At 53.5% G+C, this 25,590-nt stretch overlaps 2 protein-coding genes across 2 annotated transcripts in view; both read right to left on the bottom strand.

Moving 5' to 3' along the window:
• Window positions 1–3,579: 3,579 nt before the first annotated feature.
• LOC112395504 (bone morphogenetic protein 8B) overlaps window positions 3,580–25,590 on the bottom strand; it is a 35,353-nt gene continuing 13,342 nt past the window's right edge. The window contains exons 3-8 of the mRNA XM_024738742.1: window positions 20,654–20,843; window positions 20,066–20,214; window positions 6,035–6,229; window positions 5,178–5,257; window positions 4,507–4,621; window positions 3,580–3,587 (exon numbers count right to left, since the gene is read on the bottom strand). Coding sequence (XP_024594510.1) covers window positions 3,580–3,587; window positions 4,507–4,621; window positions 5,178–5,257; window positions 6,035–6,229; window positions 20,066–20,214; window positions 20,654–20,843 — 737 coding nt within the window. The remainder of the gene's footprint in view (window positions 3,588–4,506; window positions 4,622–5,177; window positions 5,258–6,034; window positions 6,230–20,065; window positions 20,215–20,653; window positions 20,844–25,590) is intronic.
• OXCT2 (3-oxoacid CoA-transferase 2) lies at window positions 18,343–19,402 on the bottom strand. Its single transcript, XM_024738772.1, has one exon. It carries the CDS (start codon window positions 19,400–19,402, stop codon window positions 18,353–18,355), a length of 1,050 nt encoding a protein of 349 aa, XP_024594540.1. The 3' UTR covers window positions 18,343–18,352.

The following is a 25,590-nucleotide window of genomic DNA, read 5'->3' as shown; positions in this document are numbered from 1 at the left end:
CAACCAAGTTTTTATTTTTTTAGGAAAAGCACAGCTTTGAAGTAAGTACAGCAGCACCTCCAAGGACACATTCTGGGAGGAGTGGGTTTTAATAGGAAGGCACGCAGGAGAGGCCCACATTTGCAAACTCATTTAAAATAAGGCCACTAGGGCTTCCCTGGTGGCGCAGTGGTTGAGACTCCGCCTGTGATGCAGGGGACACGGGTTCGTGCCCCGGTCCGGGAAGATCCCACGTGCCGCGGAGCGGCTAGGCCCGTGAGCCATGGCCGCTGAGCCTGCACGTCTGGAGCCTGTGCTCCGCAACGGGAGAGGCCACAACAGTGAGAGGCCCGCGTACCGCAAAAAAAATAATAAAATAAGGCCACTAATAATGCTATTCATTCAGCGCAGGTGTGCAGACCCAGTGCCGAGTGCTCCGAACAGACCTGCTCCCCGCGCTGGCCTTGCCAGGGCAGAGCCAGTAGCCCGTTCTACAGAGGGAGGAGCCGGCTTCCCGGTGCGCAGTGTGGTCAGATCAACAAGAGGCAGAGCCAGGGCTTGTTGCCAGCGGGTCTGTGAGCTACAAAGCTCACCCTCTCCTGTCACAGCTTCCTTCCCTATGAAGTTACAGGGAATTTCTTGAAGAATGTCACCTACTTCCCTACATAGAGATACACAAGAATAGGGCTTCGCCCGATGAGCTGGCATCTGGGCCAGGATCACGCTTCGGTTATGAAGATGTGCACCAGGGGTGAGGTGACAGAGCAGTGTGCCCACACAGCGTGGCCCCAGGCGCTGCTGTTCCTTTGGGCCCACCCTCTCCGGCAGTGCTTACTTTGCCACCAGTGGGCCTGAGTTGACCACCCTCATTTATGCTTCTCATGTACAGCCTTGAATGTGACCCAGACTGCCAAGGGCAACCAGATAAACGAGGTGGGCCTAGTGACTGACCACTGCCACCTCATCGGCTTTCCGTCCTTAACTCCCTTCTCTGAAGCCTCTTCTATTTGATTTCATTTGGTGGCCACCTGGATGGCTGAAGGTGCCAGAAGTGTCAGGAAGGCCGTGACTGCTGGACTGTTGGCTTTATTGCATGAAACGGGAGTCGTGTCACAATCCTGTGTTCCTTTCGTTCTACACCTCTGAGGGCAGGGCAGTCCACATCTTCAAAACATTCACTTCATAAACTTTCCTGGTGCCCCAAACCATGCCAGGTTATGTGCTTAGGCACTGAAGAAACCTAACACTGACATTTGTCAAAAGTTTCTAAGCCTCCACTGCCCTTGATGTTGGGAGGAGAGAGCTCTGAATAAGGCCCTGAAATGGCAGGTTTCAAGTCCTAGGACAGCTGGGCACTCAGGCCATGTCTTGGCTCTCTGAGAAGAGATGGCCAGAGTGGCAGGCGGATTCTCTGGCTGGAACGGCCTTTGGAGACGTCAGAGTCCTTGTATGTCCTCATGCCAGAGACAGGAAACTGAACCCTGAATCAGGGGGCACTTGCCCAGACATCAGTGGCTGAGCTGGAGCCAGAATACGGGTCTCCTTACACTTGGGCTGGCACCTGGTCCGCTCACTGCCAGCCTCAGCTCAAAGCCCCAGGCTAAAGAGGAGACCACCAACTTCCTCTGTCCATGGGGAGGGTCACTTCCTGTGCCCTGGCTCCCAGAGGCCCTCCCAGGTCCAGGCGGAGGGGCTGCTGTCCTGCAGCAAGGCCCCAGCCTCCACCCCTCCTGCCAGACCTGCGCTCCCGGAGCCCCTCCTTGGGGCGCAGAGTGAATTCCAGGGCTGCACGTCCTGGGCTGTGCCTGTGGGTTGGGGCGGGCCCAGGCTGTGCTTTTAATGACACAGTATTTCAGGGTTCGGGCAGCTGGACGCAGTCTGCTCCACCAGGTAAATTACAGGCTTACCAAGTCAGAAATCAAATAAACACTCCAACTGCCGGCGGCCGCTCCAAGGAGAGCAGTGGTTTCCGGGAACCGCCCCACCCAGCTCAGCTTAATTGCTGCCTGTCACTCCCCTGGGACCGGAGCCTTTTCTCTGGCTCACAGGCCCCAAGAGACAGGACGGGGCTCCTGGGCACACAGGGTGACGCAGACTTGGCTGAACAGTCTGTTTCTGACAGCTTCTGGACACGGGCAGGTGCTAACAAGCCTCGCCCTTGCTCCACGCCTGGCCCCAGGCTGCCCCGTGCCCCAGAGCACTGGAGGCAGGAGATGGCGAGAGTTTTCACTCCACATGCCAACTCTAACCTGTTGGTGGTGGCCACCTGGAGTTCTGTGCTGGTCATTTTGAAATTCCAGATTTGAAAGAAAAAATATCAAGGTTGATTATTGATGACTGCCGTGCAGAAGGTTAAGGGAAACTATGTCACCCGTGCTGGGCATTGTCACCCTGGGCCACCCGATGTAGCCACCATACTTGGCTCAGCAAAAAGATAACTTTTCCACAGACCTGAACTCCTGATGGTTCAACATGGTGACAGACATCCCCCCACCCCGCCGCTGCCCTCAGACCCAGCCAGGGCACCTGTGGCTTCTGTCACAGCCCCTCCCGTCAGACAGGACGACCCTGACCCTGCTGGCCCCCGGCACGTGTCCCAGGTCCTGCCTGCGCCCCTGCAGCACCGCCCCCGGGGTCCCCTCTGCTCCTCTTTTGTCCCTGCGCTTCTGCAACGTCCCTGATCGTGTCTTGTCCGCATGAGCTGTTTCTGGTCCGTCTCCCCCTCCAGACTGGGAGCCGGTGAAGGTCCGTGTTACACCTGCTAGCGGCCAGACTTCTAGGCTCACCCTTGGGGTGTCCGACACTGTTGTTCCTCAAAGCACCTCCACCCTTCCTAACAATTTCTAGGCAGGGATTGTTCTGGGCAGATGACCACTGAGGGCACAGGGACCGAGTCACCTGCCCAGTTCCATGGCTGAGGCCGAGGCCGCGGCACTACTGGGACCTGGCACGGGGATCTCGTTACCCTCCTCCAAACAGCTCTACCCCTAAAGACAGTCCGACTGAGTGAGCTCTTGCAGCCTCTACAAAAATATTTATCTGGAGACTCGGCAGGATGAGCTGCCGTTCACCCTGGACTCTTCATCGGGGCCCCACATGGAAGGGCCCGGAAGGCAGCCCCCCAGCCTGTCAGGGGCTGGAGAGAAAAGGGAACCTGCTTCCATCCACCGGGACCTCCCAGGCCTCACGGAGGCCGCTGAGCAGGACCTGGGCGAAGCCGTCTCATGGGGGGCCCTGTCCGGCAGCCTGGCCCCCGGTCCCCAGAGCCCAGCCTTACCCCAGAAGCCCCAGCTCTGAGCAGCCTGCTGCCAGGACAGGCTCCATCACCCCTGACCTTCTTCAAGGAAGGCAGCTCCCCAGGGGTCCAGTAAATCCCATGTGACCATTGGGAAAGGAGGCATTATCCTGGGGTCCATGCTGCCTTAACTCATTTGCTCTAGGGCATCACCTTGAACAACCTGTAACTACAGTGTCCAGGTCAATGTTCTAGAAAGAAGCCTCAGCCCTAAAAAACATTTCAAACAGCGCCGGTAAGCAGCAGCAACAGTGTTCCTGTCAGAAACGTTTTCAGCGTTTAAAGTTTCCCCAGACACCGGGGCATCAAAAGCCTGAAGAGGCACAAAGAGCCCGGAGGGACCCAGAAAAAAGAGCCACGGGAAAGGAACAGGAGGGGAAACCAGAAGGGCACGGGGTACCTGGGGACTCGTGCACAGGAAGAGGGGGCAGGACCCACACGTGTGTCACCCACCCCGACCCTGAGGGCGTGTGTGACACACAGGAGGCCGAAAGTGCCAGTGAACATGGTGCACGTGTGTGTTCCGAGGGCACAAGTAGCCGTGTGGGATGCCCGCCTATCATGCACGGGCTGTGCCTCTGACCACCAGCAGGCGGGCCTTTGTAAGTCTGGTACCCACCGCATGGACGTGCAAGTCCCCCACGTGCACGTCTGTTTAGGTGCACGGGTTGGGGGTGGCCCACACGGGGACCAGTTTCTGCAGGGCTGTGGGATTTCACTGCACGTGCACGCAGAAAGGTTTTTGTAAGGCCAACTGGCCCGAGGCAGCGGAACGCAATCAGACTCACAGGTTGCAGCCGACCGAAACTTTCCGGACCACCCAGTTCCAGGAACTGACCTGGGGACTTTCCACCCGGCTCAGCCTTCCCGCCTTTCGAGGGGCGGGACTAACGGTCCCTCACGATACCGAAAAGACCACCAAATAAGGAATACCCTGCGCACTCCCGGATTCACCACACCCCTTTCCCTTCTTCCCCTATAAATTCTGCCCAAACCCTCGCCCGGGGCGCGACTTCTCTGGCCCCTTTCTCTCGGACCAGTGAACCTTGCCCGGGAGCGTACCCCGGGAGGAGAGCGTGTTTAAGCTCTCCTCCGTTTTTGGTGCCGTTCCTTACAGTTTCCATGTAGAGAAAGCTCCCTGACACAGCAGTGCTGCCATCACCTGCTGGCTGCACGCGCCCCTCTCCTCCGCAAACCCCTCCCCTGGGCGTCCAGGCAGAGGGACGCGGTACTGACCAGGGACTGCAGGATGGCGTGGTTGGTGGCGTTCATGCAGGAGTCCAGTGGGAAGGAGCACTCCCCTTCACAGTAATAGGCTGAGTAGCCTTGGGGGGCGATGACCCAGTCCTGGGGGCAGGTAATGGGAGAAGGTGAGTCCCATCCATGTGCCCCTCCCGAGCCCCCCAGTCCAGCACCTGTCACAGCACAACTCAGGGCTGCCCCTTACCCTCCCTCAGCCTCAGGGCCCACCAGCCCACCCTCGGGCCCCTCCCAGGGCAGTTTCCCCAGAGGTCTGACATCCACCGGAAGACCCTCAGCAGACAGGGCTGGGCACGATCTCTGTCCCCCTCATGCGCCATCAGCGCTCAGCTTCATCCTCCCCAGCTCACCCCCAGTCACAGCAAAGGCCAGAGGCACTGCCCACCCTGGCCTCAGTTTTCCTGCTGCAGCTCTGACATTTTATGGCTGAGGATTCAGACAGTCTCCATTTTCATGGTTTTCACAAAAAAGCACTTTTCACTATAGAAGCAACACATTCTCCCTTTAGAGAACTTGGGAAAACACAGAGGAAAGTAAAACAAGAAAGTGCAAATCCCCCATGTTTCTACCTCCTCTTGAACATACACTTGCCATCATCAAGGTGGGGACTGTCATTTAGGAAAGAAGGAGAGTCAGGAATTACCAGCCAGCCAAGGTCCTGGAAGCTGACATAGAGCTCATGCCGACGGCACACCTGTCGGCCGTGGGAGCCGTGGACGTCGTCTGCGGGGGACAGAAGGGGCAAGGTCTTTGCTGGGGTTCCTGCTTTGTGCACCTACCACGGGGAGCTCCTGGGGCGGGGGACGCCCTGATGGGCTCATTTGTTGAGTAAATGAACGATGGGAAACTAACCCATTTGGTCTCATAAAGCCCATCTCTGCAGCTCTGCTGGCACCGTGACCCTGGTCAAGAACCTTCGATGGCTCCAGATGATCCCCCGTGGTTACAGTCACCCCACGCTCAGCCCAGCCTCCCCTGACTTTCAGCCTGTGACTCCCCATGGTCCACTCAGCAGCCCGGGGACCCTCTGCCGCCCAGCAGCCCCTCCTCCTTTCCTCCGGAGACACCCCTGACCTCATCCGCCTCTCCAGCCACGCCCATTCCACAGGACAAGTGGCTCCCACTGAGGCCAAGCAAAGCCTGGCTCCCCGTGAAGGAAAGGAGGGCACCAGGGGGCTCTGATCCCCAGGGGCTTGGCCTGGTAGGGACACCTTCACACAAACGCTTGGATCCTGCAGGGCGCCCGGGGCAGCACCGAGGGCCACCAGGGGCACCTGATTTTGATGGGGGGGTGGGGTGGGGGCCTGGTGAGCCAGGGAGGACAGGAAGGGACTTCAGGGTGGCGAGGGCAGATGCTCAGAGCCCTGGAGACCGTGCCGTGGCTGGTCCCCAGGGTCAGGGGCAAAGTGGTGTCAGGAAAGGTGGCTGGGTGACGGACAATCAGCCTGACCCCACTGAAGCCAGGAGGGTTCTGTCCCCACCACCTGGTCCCAACCTCACCGAAGATCCCCGGCAGTTTGTTTGGGGGCGGCAGCTCGTTGGTTCTTTTCGGCAGCCTCCTCTTCAGGGGCCTCACCGCCCGAGGGGCTCGGACGGGGCCGGGGCTCGCCCTGAAAAAGGTGACCACGAAAGGCTGTTTGGAGCGCGGTGCCTGTTGCCCCAGCAGACCGGCCAGGCCAGGATCCACGCTGCGCCCTGAGACGGAGAGAGCAGAGAGGGCGGTCACTCGAGGGTGGGGCCCTGCATGGGGACACAGCAGGAACCTCTCTGGGGGCGGGCCAGGAGCACGGAGCCTGAGGCTGCAGGGGACCCACTGGGCCTCGGTTTCCTCCTCTGAAGACCCGAGTCCCAAGTCCAGCCCCAGCCCCCAGCGGGCAGGTCTGCAGGAGCGGGGGAGGGTCCTCGGGAGCACAGGCTCGGGATTAGTGACGGTCCAGGGCACCGCCTGTTGGGACAGCGCTTTACAGCTTTCAGTCAGTTCACGTGATGAACTCAACCAGTCTTCATGGTGACGCCAGACCCATCACTTCACTGAGAAGCATCAGAGCCCCTCGGTGACGGCTCAGAGCACCACTACCGGGGACTCTCAGAACCAGGGTTCCCATCCATCTCGGGGCCCCGAGGCCCGAGTTCTACCTTCCACCCCATCCTTTCTGGGGATCAGTGTAGGATTTACAGCACCCGGCTGGCGGGAGCGGCTGCCAGGAGCGGCTGCCAGGACTCAGTGCTTGCTCTCCTGAGTACCGCCCAAGAGTAGGCCACTCACCGATGCCCCCAAATGAGACCCTAGGCTCCGCGGGCAGAGACATTTACCCCAAGTCCACGTTCAGACACGTGCATCTAATTCCAGAGCCCTTCTTATCCATTTAAGTTCTCAACCAGCGGGTTTGTGGTTTGAAAAGGAAGGAAGAGAGAAAAGGCTGTGGGCAGAGACATGACTGGGGCCTCAGCCTAGGAGTAGTGATGCTGGTAAAGCTGGGATTTTACCCGCAGCTGCTGAAGCCTCAGGAGGCCGGAAAAACACGCTGCTTCTCCCCGGAAAAGTCACCTCCACCAGTAAAGCCATGTTCCTGTACCTCTTTGCAGTTCCAATGCCCTCTTGTGTTTTAATTGTCAAAGCGATATATAACAACTGTAAAGAACCTTAGAAAAAATATCACCCATAAAACCCCTCCCCCGCTACAACGCATCATTTTCATTTTTCTGGGCTATTTTCATGTTAATTTAAATTGTGAGTGTAAGAAAGAAGTCTATATTTTCCCCAATTTTTCTACATAAACTTTTTCTCGGTTGTTAAGTCTCAACTATGAACATTTCAAATGTATAAAATTCCTTTGAGTAGATACATCTGAATATTCAGATATTAGTTCATCTTTAGACATCTATTTCCTGGCTTTCATCATAAAGATGAGAATGTGACAGAACCTCTTCCTTTCCTTTCCCTGTGGAATTTTCTCACACTAAACAGCAGGGCATGACTACAAGCTCACTGTTAATGTTTCTTAAAACCCAGGGCCGAACATCCCACTTCCAGCTACATTTCACCCCCGTGTTGCAGCAGTGATGCACAGGCATAGACACACATGCACATGTATGTATGTGTACACACACGTGTGCATTTATACAGCTAGTGTACACGTGCACATACATAAACATGTGTGTTCTATTCGTGGGTCTCATGAGCCTCCACTGCACGTTACAGGTCAGGGACATCACCGGCCCTTACACAGCTGTGCTTTAGCCCTGAGTCCATGGGCCAGGGTTGACTAAACAACCTTTGACCTATGACATCACCTGCCACAAACATGCACTGGGCCCATCAGAGGTGCCACTTCCCTATTACCAGTTTACTGGCCGCCTAGACGGTCTTGCTTCCCTTCTAGAGACATCTTTTTAGCTACAAAGAGGAGAAATGTGAGAGGCAGAGGAGGTGAGGCAACAATGAGACAAAACTTAGTGACAAAATGAAAGTCCCCAGAAGGAAAGTCAATAGAGCCAAAGGAAAAACATCTTACATTCAGACAGCGTTTCTCCCAGTTACAAATTCACATGTAAGCGTGTATGTTTTTATGGTTCTAATAAAACGGTGCCTTACATAGACTCTGGGTGGAGTTGTTCTGTAATAGGGGTGGGGCAGGTGCAACCTAAGCAGTCCTGCTCAGCCATTGGTCAGTGCCCCAGTGAGCCCTTCCCCCAAGCAAGCAACTGTCAACAAGTGACCGTTAGTGGTCCCGCTAAGCCATTGGTTGGCACTGCAGTAGTCCCCTCCCTCTCCTCTTCTGTATAAAAGGAGCCCAAATTTGGACTGGGACAAGATAGTTTTTTGAGACACTAGTCTGCCATCTTCTCAGTCTGCTAGCTTTCCAATTAAAGTCGTTCTTCCTTGTCCCAACAACTTGTCTCCTGATTTATTGGCCTGTTGTCTGCTGAGCAGAGTGAGCTTGGGCTCGGCAACAACTTTTGGTGAGCCGGCCAGGACCCTTGGTGCTTGTGGCTAGTTGGCCTCTGTTGGGGAATTTTCAGGCAAGGCCCTAGCAGCCACCGGGACCATTTGTCCTGAGGATCTTTCCTTCAGAATTCCCTGAAGTGGCACCGGCTGCCCCAGCGCCCGGCAGCTGAAGTGGGGAATCAACATTTGGGGGCCAAATGGGTCTCACATAGTAGGGTAAGTAGCTCTGGGGCCCAGGGAGAAGCCGTTCGGGGAGTTTGGGTCATGGCAGGTTAGGGTCACGAGGAAGAACAGCAGGCCCGTGAGGAGGCAGAGCCACAAGACACACAGCAGCCCTTCCACAGAGGGAAAGGCTCGTGAGGGCACCAGGAGGAGGCCGTGGAGCGATGGGGGCAGGCGGGCGGCTGTCCACGCGGCACTGGAGCAGAGCTCCACACCTGGTGGACGCATGGGGTGGCCTTGGCCCGGCAGCCCTCCAGGCTTGCGTGTGCAGCAGCCCTGTCCTGTGAGTCCCTGGAGAGCCCTGTCCACTGAGAGGGCAGGGAGACCTTCGGTGCTCCCGAGGCTGTGCTCACTGTCGACTTTTCTTGTGCAACTGTCTGGTCAAGGATCGTATTGGGGTCTCCTGGGCGCAGAGCGATTGGGTCACAGGGCAGGCCCCGGCTGTCCAGGAGGTGGCCCCCAGGCTGCCTGGCTCTGGCGGGACCCTTTCCAGAAAGCAGAGGCAGGAACTTCAGGAACCTCTGAGGCCCAGGGTCCCTGCCTCTAGACCTGAACTGTGAGGGTGCTGGCAGGCATGCTGTCCCCTTTGTGAGAGACGTGGGATGTGTGGCCACACCTCGAGATGGGGGCCACACTGTGGCCTCCCCCGGCACGCAGACCCAGATGAAGATGCTGCTCCCCTGGGCCAGGAAGGCCGCTGACACCTCCAGCCTCCCCCCATTTCTGAGTCTACCCCATCAGGGCCCGGATGTCTTGGCAGCTGCCCTGCCCTATCCCAGCCCTGGGGATTCACGCCCCCTCCCCTGGGCCAGGCCAAGATTGCTCCCATCTCTCCGCAAGGCCTCTTTCTGCTCTGGGTGCCACCTGCCCCTTCCCTGCAGCCCCTGCCCCACCTCAGCCTGCGGTCATGGATGTGACCCTAGTGCCGCGTTGAAGGACAATCAGGACGCCTGGCTGAAACCCTTGGAGGGGAGCCAGCTGTGACCAGGTGTGCTTTTGCCCCACAGGGTATTTCCTCACCGCATGAGAACTAGGAACTCAATGCTTTTCCTTCTTGCTACTGTTGAACAGACCTGTAACTCGTCTGCCTCTGGAAACCTCTGCCTGTCCCAGGCTGATGCTGGAGGACGTCTCCCACCAGGCAGGGCAGATCAGTCCTCCCCAGAAGCCCCAGAAGGTGTTGCACAGTCCACTCGATGGCGTCCATCCACTGCCCGCCTGGTCACGGTCCCCTGACACTCTGCGGCTGTCCCCTCAGGTGCACTGTCTCTCCACTCCAGGATCCGGGCCTCCCGTCAGCGTGAGGCCGCAGGGAGCCTCTCTGAAAGGCCTTCCTTGACCAGCTGGAGCTTCCTGTTCTTACCCACGGGCTCCCATCCATTTTGTGCAGCCCTAGAGCCGCACTGAGAAAGCGCAGCCTCCATGGCAGGCCTGGGTTTGAACCCCACACACGCATGCACGCACGCACACACGCACGCAAACGGAAACTCATTTTTTTCTGTTTAGTTTGTGAGACTGTGGATTCAGGATGAAGTACGTCACTGCCCCTCATGGGTTTCAAGGGAGTATGAACAAGAGGCTGGTTTAGGCTCCGTAACAGAGAAGACGGGAATAACTGTCTGATCTGGACGACACAGGAACGCTATGATTTAAGAAGAGAAAACCCATCTAAGTCCACCGACCGGGTTTCTAGAACTCCTCCCATCCTAAGCCGCAGCCTTTGGCCACACACAGGCGGCCGTTTATTCACAGAGGAGACTTCTCGGAGAAATGTCTGCACCAACGGTCTCTCCCCCTTCAGTTGCCCCTATTACCAGTTTACTGGCCGCCTAGACGGTCTTGCTTCCCTTCTAGAGACATCTTTTTAGCTACAAAGAGGAGAAATGTGAGAGGCAGAGGAGGTGAGGCAACAATGAGACAAAACTTAGTGACAAAATGAAAGTCCCCAGAAGGAAAGTCAATAGAGCCAAAGGAAAAACATCTTACATTCAGACAGCGTTTCTCCCAGTTACAAATTCACATGTAAGCGTGTATGTTTTTATGGTTCTAATAAAACGGTGCCTTACATAGACTGTGGGTGGAGTTGTTCTGTAATAGGGGTGGGGCAGGTGCAACCTAAGCAGTCCTGCTCAGCCATTGGTCAGTGCCCCAGTGAGCCCTTCCCCCAAGCAAGCAACTGTCAACAAGTGACCGTTAGTGGTCCCGCTAAGCCATTGGTTGGCACTGCAGTAGTCCCCTCCCTCTCCTCTTCTGTATAAAAGGAGCCCAAATTTGGACTGGGACAAGATAGTTTTTTGAGACACTAGTCTGCCATCTTCTCAGTCTGCTAGCTTTCCAATTAAAGTCGTTCTTCCTTGTCCCAACAACTTGTCTCCTGATTTATTGGCCTGTTGTCTGCTGAGCAGAGTGAGCTTGGGCTCGGCAACAACTTTTGGTGAGCCGGCCAGGACCCTTGGTGCTTGTGGCTAGTTGGCCTCTGTTGGGGAATTTTCAGGCAAGGCCCTAGCAGCCACCGGGACCATTTGTCCTGAGGATCTTTCCTTCAGAATTCCCTGAAGTGGCACCGGCTGCCCCAGCGCCCGGCAGCTGAAGTGGGGAATCAACATTTGGGGGCCAAATGGGTCTCACATAGTAGGGTAAGTAGCTCCAGTATATACAACTGGGAACATTTTCCCCTCTCAGTTTGGGCATTTTTCCTTTAAGGGAAAAGCCAATTTGTTCATTTGATTGGGGTACCCTGCTGGAGAGCGGAATCGTTGTTGGACTCTACCTACTTTGTAAACCAGTTTGTTGGCTTTTGTTTTGCATTCATTCTTTTTTTTTACATCTTTATTGGAGTATAATTGCTTTACAATGGTGTGTTAGTTTCTGCTGTATATCAAACTGAATCAGCTATACTGCATTCATTCTTGATGGAATCTCTTTGTGCTTTTGGTATTAGAATTTGCTTGTGCTTTTTGTGTTTTGTTGTTCTTGAACTTTTGAGGGTGCTGGCAGGCATGCTGTCCCCTTTGTGAGAGACGTGGGATGTGTGGCCACACCTCGAGATGGGGGCCACACTGTGGCCTCCCCCGGCACGCAGACCCAGATGAAGATGCTGCTCCCCTGGGCCAGGAAGGCCGCTGACACCTCCAGCCTCCCCCCATTTCTGAGTCTACCCCATCAGGGCCCGGATGTCTTGGCAGCTGCCCTGCCCTATCCCAGCCCTGGGGATTCACGCCCCCTCCCCTGGGCCAGGCCAAGATTGCTCCCATCTCTCCGCAAGGCCTCTTTCTGCTCTGGGTGCCACCTGCCCCTTCCCTGCAGCCCCTGCCCCACCTCAGCCTGCGGTCATGGATGTGACCCTAGTGCCGCGTTGAAGGACAATCAGGACGCCTGGCTGAAACCCTTGGAGGGGAGCCAGCTGTGACCAGGTGTGCTTTTGCCCCACATCTTGGGCTCGGCAACAACTTTTGGTGAGCCGGCCAGGACCCTTGGTGCTTGTGGCTAGTTGGCCTCTGTTGGGGAATTTTCAGGCAAGGCCCTAGCAGCCACCGGGACCATTTGTCCTGAGGATCTTTCCTTCAGAATTCCCTGAAGTGGCACCGGCTGCCCCAGCGCCCGGCAGCTGAAGTGGGGAATCAACATTTGGGGGCCAAATGGGTCTCACATAGTAGGGTAAGTAGCTCCAGTATATACAACTGGGAACATTTTCCCCTCTCAGTTTGGGCATTTTTCCTTTAAGGGAAAAGCCAATTTGTTCATTTGATTGGGGTACCCTGCTGGAGAGCGGAATCGTTGTTGGACTCTACCTACTTTGTAAACCAGTTTGTTGGCTTTTGTTTTGCATTCATTCTTTTTTTTTACATCTTTATTGGAGTATAATTGCTTTACAATGGTGTGTTAGTTTCTGCTGTATATCAAACTGAATCAGCTATACTGCATTCATTCTTGATGGAATCTCTTTGTGCTTTTGGTATTAGAATTTGCTTGTGCTTTTTGTGTTTTGTTGTTCTTGAACTTTTTAAAAATTTTATTTATCTAATTTATTTATCTTTTTGGCTCTGTTGGGTCTTCGTTTCTGCACGTGGGCTTTCTCTAGTTGCGGTGAGGGGGCTGCTCATTGTGGTGGCTTCTCTTGTTGCAGAGCACGGGCTCTAGGTGCATGGGCTTCAGTAGTAGTGGTGTGCGGGCTCTAGAGCACAGGCTCAGTAGTTGTGGTCCACGGGCTGAGCTGCTCCACGTCATGTGGTATCTTCCCGGACTAGGGCTCGAACCCGTGTTCGCTGCATTGGCAGGCAGATTCTTAACCACTGTGCCACCAGGGAAGCCCACTGAACTTATAAATATGGGAAACACTCCATCTGTCCCTAAGGAAAGCCCTTTGGGGCTTATCTTAAATAAATGGGCAAAATATAGCTGTGGGTCTATGACCAAAGAAGAGATGATATTTTATTGTAATAGTGTGTGACCCTATATATGTTAGGATCAGGACAGCAGTGGCCACTGAATCGCTCACTTATTATACGATCTTGCAGTTAGAATTGTTTTGTGAAAGAGCAGGTAAAAATGATGAGATTCTGTATGTAGAAGCATTTATGCTATTGTAACAGGAGGAAAAGAAGTCAGACTGCTGCCACCTTATGGTACAGCAGTCGAAAGAGAAAACCAAGGGAAAACCTGTTCTACAAGAGGAAGGGGAGAAAGTGAGAGTGGGGACATGTTATTTTGAAACTTACACCCCCCTGTGCCCAGCCTGGCTCCCCCACTGGCCGAGCAGACTGCACCAGCAGTTGTTCTGGCCACCCCCCGCCCACATGCCACCAACATATTCACCGCCTCCTGTTTCATTTACTTATGGGGATCAATTAGAAGTTCCTATGCTAACCTCCGGGGCACAGGGGCCAGGTTTGGTGTCACCATCTAAGACCTGACAGGGCACCCAGTTTGGACTAGGAGCCACTTCTGGAGCAGGGCAGTTTCCCTTGCACCAATATCCTATAGGAGGCCTTAATGCAGATGCGTTTCTTAAACCAGCTGGGTTTCTACGGATGCACAAGCCATTCTCAACATCAGATTTGTTTAATTGGAAAAACTATAACCCTACTTACCGAGAGGACTCCCTCCACATGACTGAAATTTTCACTTCTATCTTTGCCACTTACCATCCCTCTTGGGCATTCACACTCGTATGAATATGATACTTACTGGGGATGAAAGAAGGATGGTCACTGACAAGGCTAAAGAGGAAGCACACTAGCTTCATCCAGCAGATCCAGATGGAACTCCAGAAGCAAATCTGACAGTTCCTGCCGCTGAGCCTGACTGGGAGCCTAATAATGGAGGTATCCTGCTCCTAAAGCATTATAGGAAGTGTATCTTAGTGGGTATTCCAAAGGGAGTACCTAGGCAAAAGAGCTTAAACAAAATTCAGGAGATACAACAAAAACCCACTAAGGATCCATCAGAGTTTCTAGAAGGAATTTATCAATCTTATAGGTGCTACACTGATGTAGATCCTGAGACCCCCGAAAATATGAGAATGGTAAATATGACCTGCATTGGGCAAAGTACCCAGATATAAGAAGAAAATTACAAAAGTTAGATGGTGCAGTTGGAATGAACCCTTCTCAGTTGGTAGATGTTGCTTTTAAAGTGTTCAACAACAGGGAACAACGACAGAAGCGAGGGGATGCAAGACAGAATGCCACTTTTCTGGCAGCAGCATTGCATTCCTGGAAGGCAAGTAACTGGAAGGGAGGTAAGTCACCATTGAGGAGGGAACAGGGTGCTTACTGTAAGGAGGAAGGGCATGGGAAAAAAGATTGCCCTAGACTAAAGAATAAGAAAGAAAACAATAAATGAAAGATGGGAGCCTCTCATATGGTAGAAAGAGAGGAACACTGATGATGAATGAAGAGGCCTGGGGGCTCCCTTGAACTTGAGGTGTCCAATTACAATTTCCCCACAGGAGCCCCAGGTAACTTTGATAGTGTGGGACAAGTTGATTGACCTTCTGGTAAATACGAGTGCAACAAACTCTGTGATAAACACCAAGGTGGCACAGAAAACATCTCAATCCATCCAGTTCATGGCAGTTTCTGGAGAAGTACAAAATTTTTCTTTCTTACAACCTCTATGCCAATGAGGGGACCTCACCCTGAAACACGGTTTCTTATGTATGCTGGTGTGTCCAATCCCTCATTTGGGCTGAGGTCTCCCTTGTAAATTAAATGCTCAAGTAACTTTTTGCCAAGACAGCTTGACATCAGGGTCCCACCAGCCCACACTGTAAGCCTACAGATGGCATTCATGGATGCCCCAGAAAAGGAGACAGAGCTCTTCCCCTGCACCCACCAGAGGTCTACGAAAAGGTAAGGCTGGAAGTGTGGGCAGAGGTCTACGAAAAGGTAAGGCTGGAAGTGTGGGCTGATGGCACACCAGGGAAGGCCAAAAATACATGGCCAATACAAATTCCATTAAAAAGGCACACTGGGACATCTAATCTAAAACAATACCCTCTTTGGCAAGAGGCCCAAAAGGGAATTTAGCCAGTTCTCAAAAAGTTTGAAAACAGGACTGGTTAAACCTTGTAGGTCCCATTTAACACCCCTTTCCTCCCAGTCAAGAAGCCAAACTCAACAGAGTATCACTTTGTCCAAGACTTGAGGGCTATTAATGAAATAGTCCACGATCTGCGCCCTGTAGCATCTAATCCATACACTCTGCTCACAACTATTCTGGGAGAATTCAGCTGGTTCTCACTTTTGGACTTGAAAGATGCTTTTTTTCTGCATTCTTATTGCAGAAGAATCCCAGAAGCTGTTTGTTTTTGAACGGCAGGATCCAGAAGCACAGTTACTCCAACAGTATTGTTGGACAGTCCTGCCTCAAGGATTTAAGAATTCCCCTACCTTGTTCGGGGAAATGTTGCCTAGGGACCTTAGAAACTTAATATTGGATGAAGGACTCTTACTCCAATATGTGGATGATTTGCTCATAGCACTCCCTGCATACAATGCGTCTACAAAATACCATAAGAACCCTGAATTATTTGGCCAATTGTGAATATAAGGTCTCCCAGAAAAAGGCCCAAGTATGTAAGAAACAAGTCACATACCTGCGTTTTGTCATTCTTCCAGGACAGCGGGGTCTTTTGCCTGATAGAAAATGGGCAATTGCAGGCTTGGGAACACCCAAGACTCACAGACAAATGAGGGGGGTCTCTGGGAATGGCAGGGTTTTGTCGGATTTGGATCCCGAACAATGGATAGGCTCATACTAAAGCTCCTCTATGAGGCTTTAAAGGAACGTGAATTTGAGCCCCTTACTTAGACTACAGAGTACAAAAATATATAATGGGGCCTAACCTACAAAGGACCAACCAGCAAGTCGCTCAAAATTGCATGATTTGTGCTAAAAATAACCCAAAGACTGCTATCAGGCCTCCCCAAATGGGAACTCAACACAGAGGAACCTGCCCCACTGAGGACTGGCAAATAGACTTGACTCAAATGCCTCAAGCCACAGAAAATTTCAGACACCTGCTAGTATTTGTGGACACTTTTTCAGGATGGGTGGAGGCATATCCCACCAGGACAGAAAAAGCCTCTGAAGTGGTTAAAGTCCACCTTAAGGAAATTATCCCCCTATTTGGACTGCCTAACCCCCTTCAAAGTGAATAATGGGCCTGCTTTTGTCTCTACCATAACCTAACAATTAACTAAAGCACTGCGAATGAACTGGAAGCTACATTCATCCTGGCGGCCACAATCAACAGGAAAAACTGAGAAAATGAATTACATATTAAAAAGGAGCATTGCTAAAATATGTCAAGAGACTAATTTACCTTGGGATAAGGCCTTGTCAGTTGCCCTGCCACGGATCAGAGGGGCTCCCAGAAGCAGCTCAAATTACGCCCCACTGAGACATTGTATGGTAGGCCATTCCAGGTGTCTGCCGGGGAGGGAGAATCTATAAATGCTCTGAAAGATCTAGCAGTTGCCAATTATGTTAAAACTCCGGGCACTATACTAACCTCTGTTCATGACTTTGCTTCCAGCAGGTCTGCCTGTCCAACTGAGGTAGTCTTACATCCTTTCCTGCCTGGAGTCCTCGTTAAAATCGAGAGAGAACAAGGCCCTGAGCACCATCTGACTACAAGGTGGACAGGACCACGTGTGGTATTACTTACCACGCACTCATCTGTCAAGTTAGCTGGAGTAAAGCCATGGATTCATCACGCTTGGGTTAACGTAGCCCCACTGTCATCAGAAAATGACCCAACTCCTGAGAGGCCTAGAGAGCAATGGGTTTGTGAACCCTTAGAAGACTTAAGGTTGCTCTTCAAAAAGCATAAGTATTGAGATTACAATTTCATTGTAGAAGAGATTTCATCAGGTTCAAATAGTTGTCGATAAAGAAAGAGAATTGTATTGCTCACTAAAAATTTTAAGGAATATTCCTGACCCAAAACTGATCAATTCCATTTCACAACTACCCCCTCATCACCGCTGTTCAGTGGGAAGTAGCCAGAAAGATCATTGCCCCTTTTTCCCACAAGATCGTATTAAAGGAGCCTGAATTGGGACTAGGACAAGATGGGTTTTTTGAGACGCTAGTCTGCCATCTTCTCCATCTGCTAGCTTTCCAATTAAAGTCGTTCTTCCTTATCTCAACAACTCATCTCCTGATTTACGGGCCTGTCATGCAGTGAGCAGAGTGAGCTTGGGCTCGGTAACAGTTCCTCCCCCATCACTTTTCCCTATATTTCATTATCCACTCACGAAAGTAGGCACTTCAGTGAAACCTTTCCCATGGGATCATCTCAAGCTGCATAGAATTTAATGTAAATACCACAGACAGGGAGGAGGGTGATTGGAGCAGAGCTTTCTCAGAACTCACAGGACATATAAGGTCAGTGCCTCTGTTTTCCTTTTGTTTTTAATTAAAAGCATGTCCCTCTTGAGAGAACAAAGCCTATCCAGTGGCAGCCAGTCTGGGATGGCAGGAGAAAGCCGGCCAGATGCTGGTGAAATGCAGAAATGTGATTGCGGCTTTCTCAGGATGCAATCCAGGAGGTTAAAGGGAGAAGCACACGCTCTGGGACCAAGGTTCATTTTCCGGCTAGGTTTAGACGTGCTGCATGGGGCTGAGATTCGGGGAGATGGCAAAGGTGCTCCCCGTGCTCTTTTTGATGTCCTCCACCATCAGGCCGTCCCAGAGCTCAATCAGGGTCAGTCCTCTCACGTCAAACACGGCCTTCTCGGTGATGATTTCACCTTCTCTGTCAAAGCGGTCCACGCACCAATTCCCAGTCAACAGTCTGGTGCATTTCTCTAAGATTTTGGGTTCACTGGCCTTGGTGGAGTGCTCCATGGTGACCATCACTCTGGTCTTGGTACCGGACACCAGATCCATCGTACCCCCCATTCCTTTCACCTTCTTGCCGGGTATCATCCAGTTAGCCAGGTCACCATATTTGGAAACCTGCATGGCTCCCAGCAAGGTTAGGTCGATGTGTCCCCCCTCGAATCATGGCAAATGATTCATCGCTGGAGAAAAAACAGCCCCCAGGAAGAAGGGTGACTGTTTGCTTGCCCGCATTGTTGAGACCTGCGTCCACCTCCTCTTTCAGTGGAAACGGACACAAGCCCAAGATTCCATTTTCACTGAAGATGAACGGTTATGCTGGGGCTGATGTAGCTGGTGGCCAGAAGAGGGATTCCTATGCCCAAACTGGCATACAGGCCGTCCTCAAAGTCAAGAGCTGCCTGCTTGAGGATCTGTGTCCTTATACTATCTGCAGACTTGCATATTTCATCATCCTCTTTCCGGATCATTAAATGCTCGTTTCTTTTCTCATATTTTCCCCCCTGTATTCCTCGACCTAAGTAAATGTTAGGAACATGGATGTCCTCTAAGTAAATGTTAGGAACGTGGATGTCCTCTGGGGCAAACGACCCCAGGTCCACAATTTCTTCAATCCCCACCACTGAGGTTCTCGCAGCTTTGCACATGGGCACGTTGAAGTTCCTGGCACTGGCCCTGAAGACGACGTTTCCTGCCCAGTCGGCCTTCCACCCTTTCACCAAAGCAAAATCGGCCGTGACGTCGTGCTCCAGAAAGTACTTCTGTCCGTGGAACTCCCTCACCTCCCTGGGCTGACTCAGGATGGAGATGTGGCCGTCCTCTAAGTACTTGCTGGGTGCGCCTCCCTCCTGGGCCAGGGTCCCGCAGGCTGTGGGGGTGTGGAAGGCCGGCACGCCGGCTCCCCCCGCGCGGATGCGCTCGGCCAGGGTGCCCTGGGGTGTGATCTCCAGCTCCAGCTCACCTGCCAGGTACCGGTGCTCGCAGAGCGAGTTCTCCCCCAAGTAAAGGCAGACGATGTGGGTGATCTGCTTGGTCCCCAGGAAAAGGCCGAGCCCGAAGTTCTCCTCCCCCACATTGCTGCTGACCACGGTCAAGTCCTTCACGCGGGTCTTGAGCAGCGCCCCTATCATGTTCTCCGGGATCGCGCAGAGGCCGAAGACCCGGACCATGATCCTCGCGCCGTCCGGGATGTCTCTCACGGCCTCCACGGGGTCCGCGTAGGACTTGGCACGCGCGCGGGCGCTACTGGCGAAGCCGCACACACCGCCCGTCGCCAGCGCGGGCACCGAGCCGGGGGCGGGGACCCGGCGCCCGAGCGCAGACTCCAGGAGCCGCAGGGCTGCCATCGTCCGCTCCGCTCCGGCTAGGGCTCCGGCCCCGGGCCCAGCGGGGACAGGCGGCGGCTGTGCGCGCCCCGCCCGCGCGTCACAGGGCAGGGGGTCCCCAGCGGTGACGCGGCCGCCCGGCTGGCTCCCCGCCGCCCCTCTCCGTCTCCGCGCTCCCAGGGCCCGAGGCGCCGAGCTTCCCGGGCCGCGAAGGCGGGAGGCGGGACCGGTCCGGACCGTCAGGCGGGACTGGAGGGATCTGGGGACTGGCGCACGGAGGCCCCGAGTCGACGTCCCTCCGGGGAAGCCTGGGCGCCGTCTCCTTCCTCTTCATCGTCACCCTTCCTCCCCGGCGCGTTACTCCCGTCCCCCTGCCCCCAGATCCACCTGCACGTCAGCGGTTCCCACACTTGTGTTCCCAGCACGTACTGTCCTGGAACCACATTTGTCACAACTAATCAACCAATACTGGTATCTTATTATTTACTAAACATCACGATCTACTCAGATTTCAGTAGTTTTCTCCAGCGTCCTTTTTCCAGGATCCCACCCAGGGTCCCACATTGGCATATAGTCATCACAACTCCTTAGGCACCTCTGGGCTGTTACAATTTCTCAGACCTCCCGTGTTTTTTTATGACCTTGACAGTTTTGAGAAGTACCGGTCAGGCAGGTGTTTCTTACCATCATCTGTTTCCACATAGAGGCGGAGTCCCAGGTCCTTGTTACGGTTCAAGAGCCAGCGGTCACTGGCTGCTGTCACGTCCAACGCCAGCCAGCCCTCGTCCCCAGATCGGAGCGTCTGAAGATCCAAAAAGAACAAGTCAGACTCCCTGTGGACACGAAAGAACAATTAACCGAGGGCCGGCACAGCTGCCTATGTGTTTCCAGTGCCCTCCTGGGGGACCATTAGTGGGGCATCTACCCCGCCTGGCTCTGACCTGGGTGCCTTACATGCCTTTTCTCACTGTGGCTACCGTACAAAGGTGTTACTGTGCCCGTGTACAGATGCGGAAACTGAGGCTCAGGAGCTCAGTGACCTGCCCATGTCCCACAGCTCGGACAGTAGGGTGGGGACTTGAATCCAGGACTGATGCTGGGCCTCTCCCCACGGTGACACGAGGCCTCGGGCCAACAATCTTTGTCCTTTGAGGGTGGGCTGCCCAGGAAGCTCCCCTTCTGTCCTCTGGGAAATATACCCCCCGGCACCCAGGGCTGGGCCGGACCCTCCGACAGAGGCTTGAGTGGGCCCGCGGGGCGCAGGGCAGGCACCTGTTGGACTGCTCCAGGACCACCTCGAACATGCTGACGTGGAGGGTCCAGTTGAGCAGGTGGGTACTGGGCAGCTTGTAAATCCGGAGCTCCGCGGCCGTGACGGCCTCCCCCACTGGGATCTGGGTCAGGTCAAAGCGGAACTCCTTCCACTGGGGCTCCTGGTGGCCCAGGGTGCGGTCCCGCTCCACTGCAAGACAAAGTGGGACTGGCCGTCACTTGTGGTTCCAGCTCGGGCTCCGGGGTGGGCAGGGCCGGGTGGGACCTGGGGGCCCGGGCAGTCTGGGTGGGACCGCTCCCTCCTCGAGAACAGGCTTGTCCCAGCTCTGCCTCCTGGGTGCCGAGAGGGCTCGGGGAGCTGTGTCGTGAGGCGCCTGGCACGGCACCTGGCACAGGGCGGTGCCACAAGGGCAGTGTCCATGTCTGGTCCGCAAGCCCCAAATCCAGCTTGCCCCGCTCAGCAGCCCGCTGGCTCTGGGACCCACAGATGGGGCACAGGACAGGTCCCTCCTCTGGGGAGATGGACATCAGACCCGAGGCAGAAAAGGGCCACGGTGGCAGCAGGGACATAGCTGAGTGCACTTGGGCAGGACGGGGCTCCCGGAGTCAGCCGGTATGTGGATGGGAGTTGAGGGGAGAGAGGGCTTTGGAGCTGGGCCTTGAGGGGTGAGAGTGAATTTGCCACGATGTCAAGGGAGAAGGATGCTGCAGAGGCAGGGTCCAGCCTGAGCAAAGGCCTAGAGCCAAGGAACGACAGCACCGGCAGGGAAAACAGCAGCCATAAAGCCCAGCAAAGGGTGAAAGGACGGCAGGACCCTCTTTGGAACAAGGGGAAGCAGGAAGGGGGGCCAGAGGGAGACACGGAAAGAACCAGGAAGAGGCGAGGTAGGATGACAGCTCCTGGAGATGCTGGGTCAAGTGCTGGGGAAGCTGGAGGGTCCCACGGCATGATCTGAGCAGGCTTCCCAGAGGAGGTGACACCTGAACTGGCCTTGAAGGATGGGACTGACTCTTGGTAGGTGGATAAGGTGGGGGAGAAGACATTCTAGGCAGAGGTCCTGCACAGGTGTGAGGTGCTAGGGCCGCCCATCATCCTGCAATGTGCGGCTCAGGGCATAAGTCTGGCTGTGGCCTGACTGCGGAGAGCTGGAATTCTGGCCTTGGAGCATGGGCTGTGCTCTGGCCAGTTGGGGGGTCAGGGCTCTGGGCAGGAAGGGAGTGTGGTTTAAGGGTAGAGTGGAAGCTATGTGTGGAGGCGAGGGTAAAGCCCAGGCTGGAGGGGACCCGAGGCAGGCCAGTGGCAGGGCTGCTCTAACAGTCTGGGCAAGAGATCACAGGAGCAGAATAAACCCCATATTTCCCCAGCTGCCCGGAAATGCCCAGGACGGTATATTTAGAGCGTCTCACTTTAGCCTCCTGTCACTTTCAAACACTAAAAATCTGTATTTCCGCAAAGCAGAGGCGGAAGCCTCCCAGAGCCTTCCCCCAAAACCAACACTGAGATTTTAATTACATGTCTGTGAGTCTGTTTAAAAATTCTCTGACTACTGTACTCAGTGACCACAAGTCACCAGCCTGGTGGTGGAGGTGGATGGGGGACCACTTCCTGTCCTTGCGGTGGAGACCTGGTCCGGTGATGGATGGGCAAACAGCTGTGCTGGGCGGGGCCAGTGGACACATGTTTGGGCAGGAGATGGGCATTTCATCCCCTGACCAGGGAGGAGGGAAAATAGAACCTCCATCATCTGACAGGGTGCTGGACCCGCAGTAAATGCCCAGCCACGAGCCAGGCTGTTCCAGGGGCAGCGTGACACAGGAGGGATCCGGGTCCTCCCATACAGGCAGGGCATGGAGGGCAGGGTTCTGGACCTTTGCCGAGTGATGCTCGCCATGAATATCACCACACGAGTCCCCTCCTCCCTACACACTCCCACACAGAGCTTTGGGGACAATTTCCGTGGATTCGGTAACTGCAGAGACCACCTCGGTTACGTGACTGTGTAAGCATCCCTGATCTGCAGGATGAAATAGGTCCAGGCTGTTGGCTGTCACAGGGTGTGGCCCCAAGAATACGGAGGGGTCACTCAGCCATGCCCTGAGCTTGACCCCTCTCAAAGCATTCTTAAGTATGTCTGCCCCCAAGGCACAGTGGGTGACCCTTGGTGGGTCACTGGGAGCCTCTGTCTGCAGGCCTGACACTGACTCATGTTGGATCCAGGACTGAGGGAACAACCACAAACCTGCCAGCTCCTGCGGGCACCAAGCTCTGTGGCCTCCCTCCCTTGCTGACCTGGGGGCCCGCCTGTGCTGAGTCGAGCCCTCTTCACCTGGACTGACCTCAGATCCAAGCTTCTGTCCTGTGGGTTCGTGAAATCGATACATGCCCCCCCCAACCCCCCACCCCTGCCCAATAGTTCCAGCACGGGAAACTGCCTGCCCCAGTGTTCCAGGCAAGCATGAGAGGTGGGACATTTTTAGGAAAATGATTTTCGTCGGAAATTGATAAAACTTCTGGGATGCGTCATTAAACTGGACATTACTGTAAGTAGCCGAAGGAGAGCACTCCATTTCTTTGCTGGAACCACGTGAATGTACAGCTTTTCAGTAGTTGCTTCTGTGGATTAGGGGAAGATGTTTCTCAAAAGCTGGTGTTAAGAAACAGCATTTGTTGGGACCTAGATGTCCCCTATGGTAGTTCCTGGGCTGGCTGCCCCTGCTTTAGCCACTAAAACAGCATTGAGAAGGGTAGATGCTCTGACCTGCAGCTGGGGCTTCTGGTCCCAGCCCTGACCCTGTCAGCAATCAGGTACTTACCCTGGGTGGCCTCAGTCTGCTCATCTGGGAAGTGGGGATCCTAGGATCCTTTCCACATAAGGCTGTGAAAGGGCTTTAAAAAGGACAGGGATCATGGGATAGGAGGGATGGCCATTCCTTAGGGGGTGGGAGGGGTGTTGACCTCTAATTTCCAAACTTAGTTGACATGTCAAAGTAATAACATCCTGCCAGCACCATTGGGAGTTTCATGTGTGAGACTCAAAAGCCATGGAAGAGAAAAGAGAGACATTCAGTTTTCTTCCTCTAAATAAAAGTACGAAATGAAAGATTATATAAAATAAAAATATATCAATGCATCTGAACGGCATTTGGATGGCTTCAAATTGCCTCCTTTCCACCTGCCTGACCTTTCTGAAGACACTTGATCCTGTGGGCCTCGGAATCCACATCTGCAAAGTGTTTGATACAGAGATGAAATTGAAATTAAAGTGTAAGAAGCCCTATCTGCTACCGTGGCCGCACTTGGTGTGGTCCAGCAAAGGCTTCTAACCTATTATTCAGGAGCATTTCCTTTTTGGTGCACATTGGTGTCCAGTTTCCACCTTCCCCTATAACCAAGGTCTGGAATCTCCCAAACATGCCCAGGCCTGGAGAGGCAGCCCTTCAGCAATGCCAGTGGTGCCGTCCACTGTGTTCCAGCTCGGGCACAAAGCAAAAACGGATCCCTTCTTTATGAAAGTGAAGATTCCAAAACATCAGAGCTCAAGGACAGATCACTGCATACAGTCTCCTCTCACTTTATGCACACGTGGAGACAGATCCCAGGAGTCCTGGCTCCCATCTGGGCTCCTTTTCACTGCAGTGGCCCTCCACCATCCAAGGCTACAAAACAGCATAAGCCCTCCACCTTGGAGTTGGCAGGTCCCTGCTTCCTGCCCCGCTGCTACTGTGGGGTGCTCTGTAGAGGGAATTTAGGGGAAAGGCCAAGGTCTGCACAATGTGATTTCTTGGGTTTTCCTGGTAAAATTTGCTGCAGGTTGTGGAATTGGGAAGTTCATTCCCGGGTCCCCTGGCAGATTAAGACAGGCTGGGGGGTGCAGGGAAAGGGGTGCTCCCTGCCTGGCCTATGTTCTGGATCCTGGCCATCTAAGTCCTGCCAAGAATCTTCTCTCCGTTGTCGTCCTGGGGGGACTGCTGAGTCTGAAGCAAGAGGATAGTAAATTATTCCCCCTCTCTGAAGAATCTGGTGGTATCTGCCAGGTATCTTCACTGTAATGTCATTATTTTTCTTTTGGAAATAATAACTATCTTTAGGGAGAGATTTTGAGATTTGCACGTATATTTCTCCTCAAACTTTTGCCCACTAATTTGAGCAATTATTACTGTCATGTCTGCAATAGTGATTTTCTATTTCCTTCTTTCCCTCGACTTTTATTAACTGGAATTCTTTTGAAAGGAAGACTTGCCCTTCTTCCCATAATTATTCTGTTATTTATTTATATCATTATGGGTTCACGGATATTTCATTTATTCTGCAGGTTATAATCTAATACAATTGCTGCTCAGATTGTTCTAGCTTTGCCCATTGGGAGCACCTTTGGGTTGGCCCCTTGTCCCTTTGACATGCCCCCCCCCCATCCTTTTTTTGAGTACTTCCTAATTGTCTGGCACCACCAGATGCTCCAGGCCCATCTTTTGATTTCCCATTCCCCGCCACTGACATCAGTCACTTCTCCAAGGAGCTCTGGTTCATTTCATTTACCATTTATAAAATGGGGATTTAAACACCAAGCTCTGAGCACAGGGTGTGCTCATTAAAATAAAGTGTCATGCTTTTAGGCGCTCTCAGTGGACAGAGCTAGGAAATATATGTGTGTATACTAACCCAGGCATAAACACACATCTGTATTTATTTCTATTTTTTCTGGATATATCTATTTTAAAAATTGGAGTTATACCTTTAGTTCCATTTCAGTGTGGGGTTACTTTATTTTTTAAAAAAATCAATTTATTTATTTTTGGCTGCATTGTGTCTTCCTTCCTGCACGTGGGCTTTCTCTAGTTACAGTGAGTGGGGGCTACTCTTCATTGCAGGGTGCGTGGGCTTCTCATTCTGGTGGCTCCTTTGTTGTGGGGCACAGGCTCTAGATGCACGGGCTTCA

The sequence above is a fragment of the Neophocaena asiaeorientalis genome, unplaced genomic scaffold (genome assembly GCF_003031525.2).
Source record: "Neophocaena asiaeorientalis asiaeorientalis breed wild unplaced genomic scaffold, Neophocaena_asiaeorientalis_V1.1 scaffold106, whole genome shotgun sequence".
Taxonomy (NCBI): domain Eukaryota; kingdom Metazoa; phylum Chordata; class Mammalia; order Artiodactyla; family Phocoenidae; genus Neophocaena; species Neophocaena asiaeorientalis.
The sequence above is the reverse complement of the archived record's forward strand: the minus strand, read 5'-3'. Positions and strand labels throughout refer to the sequence as shown.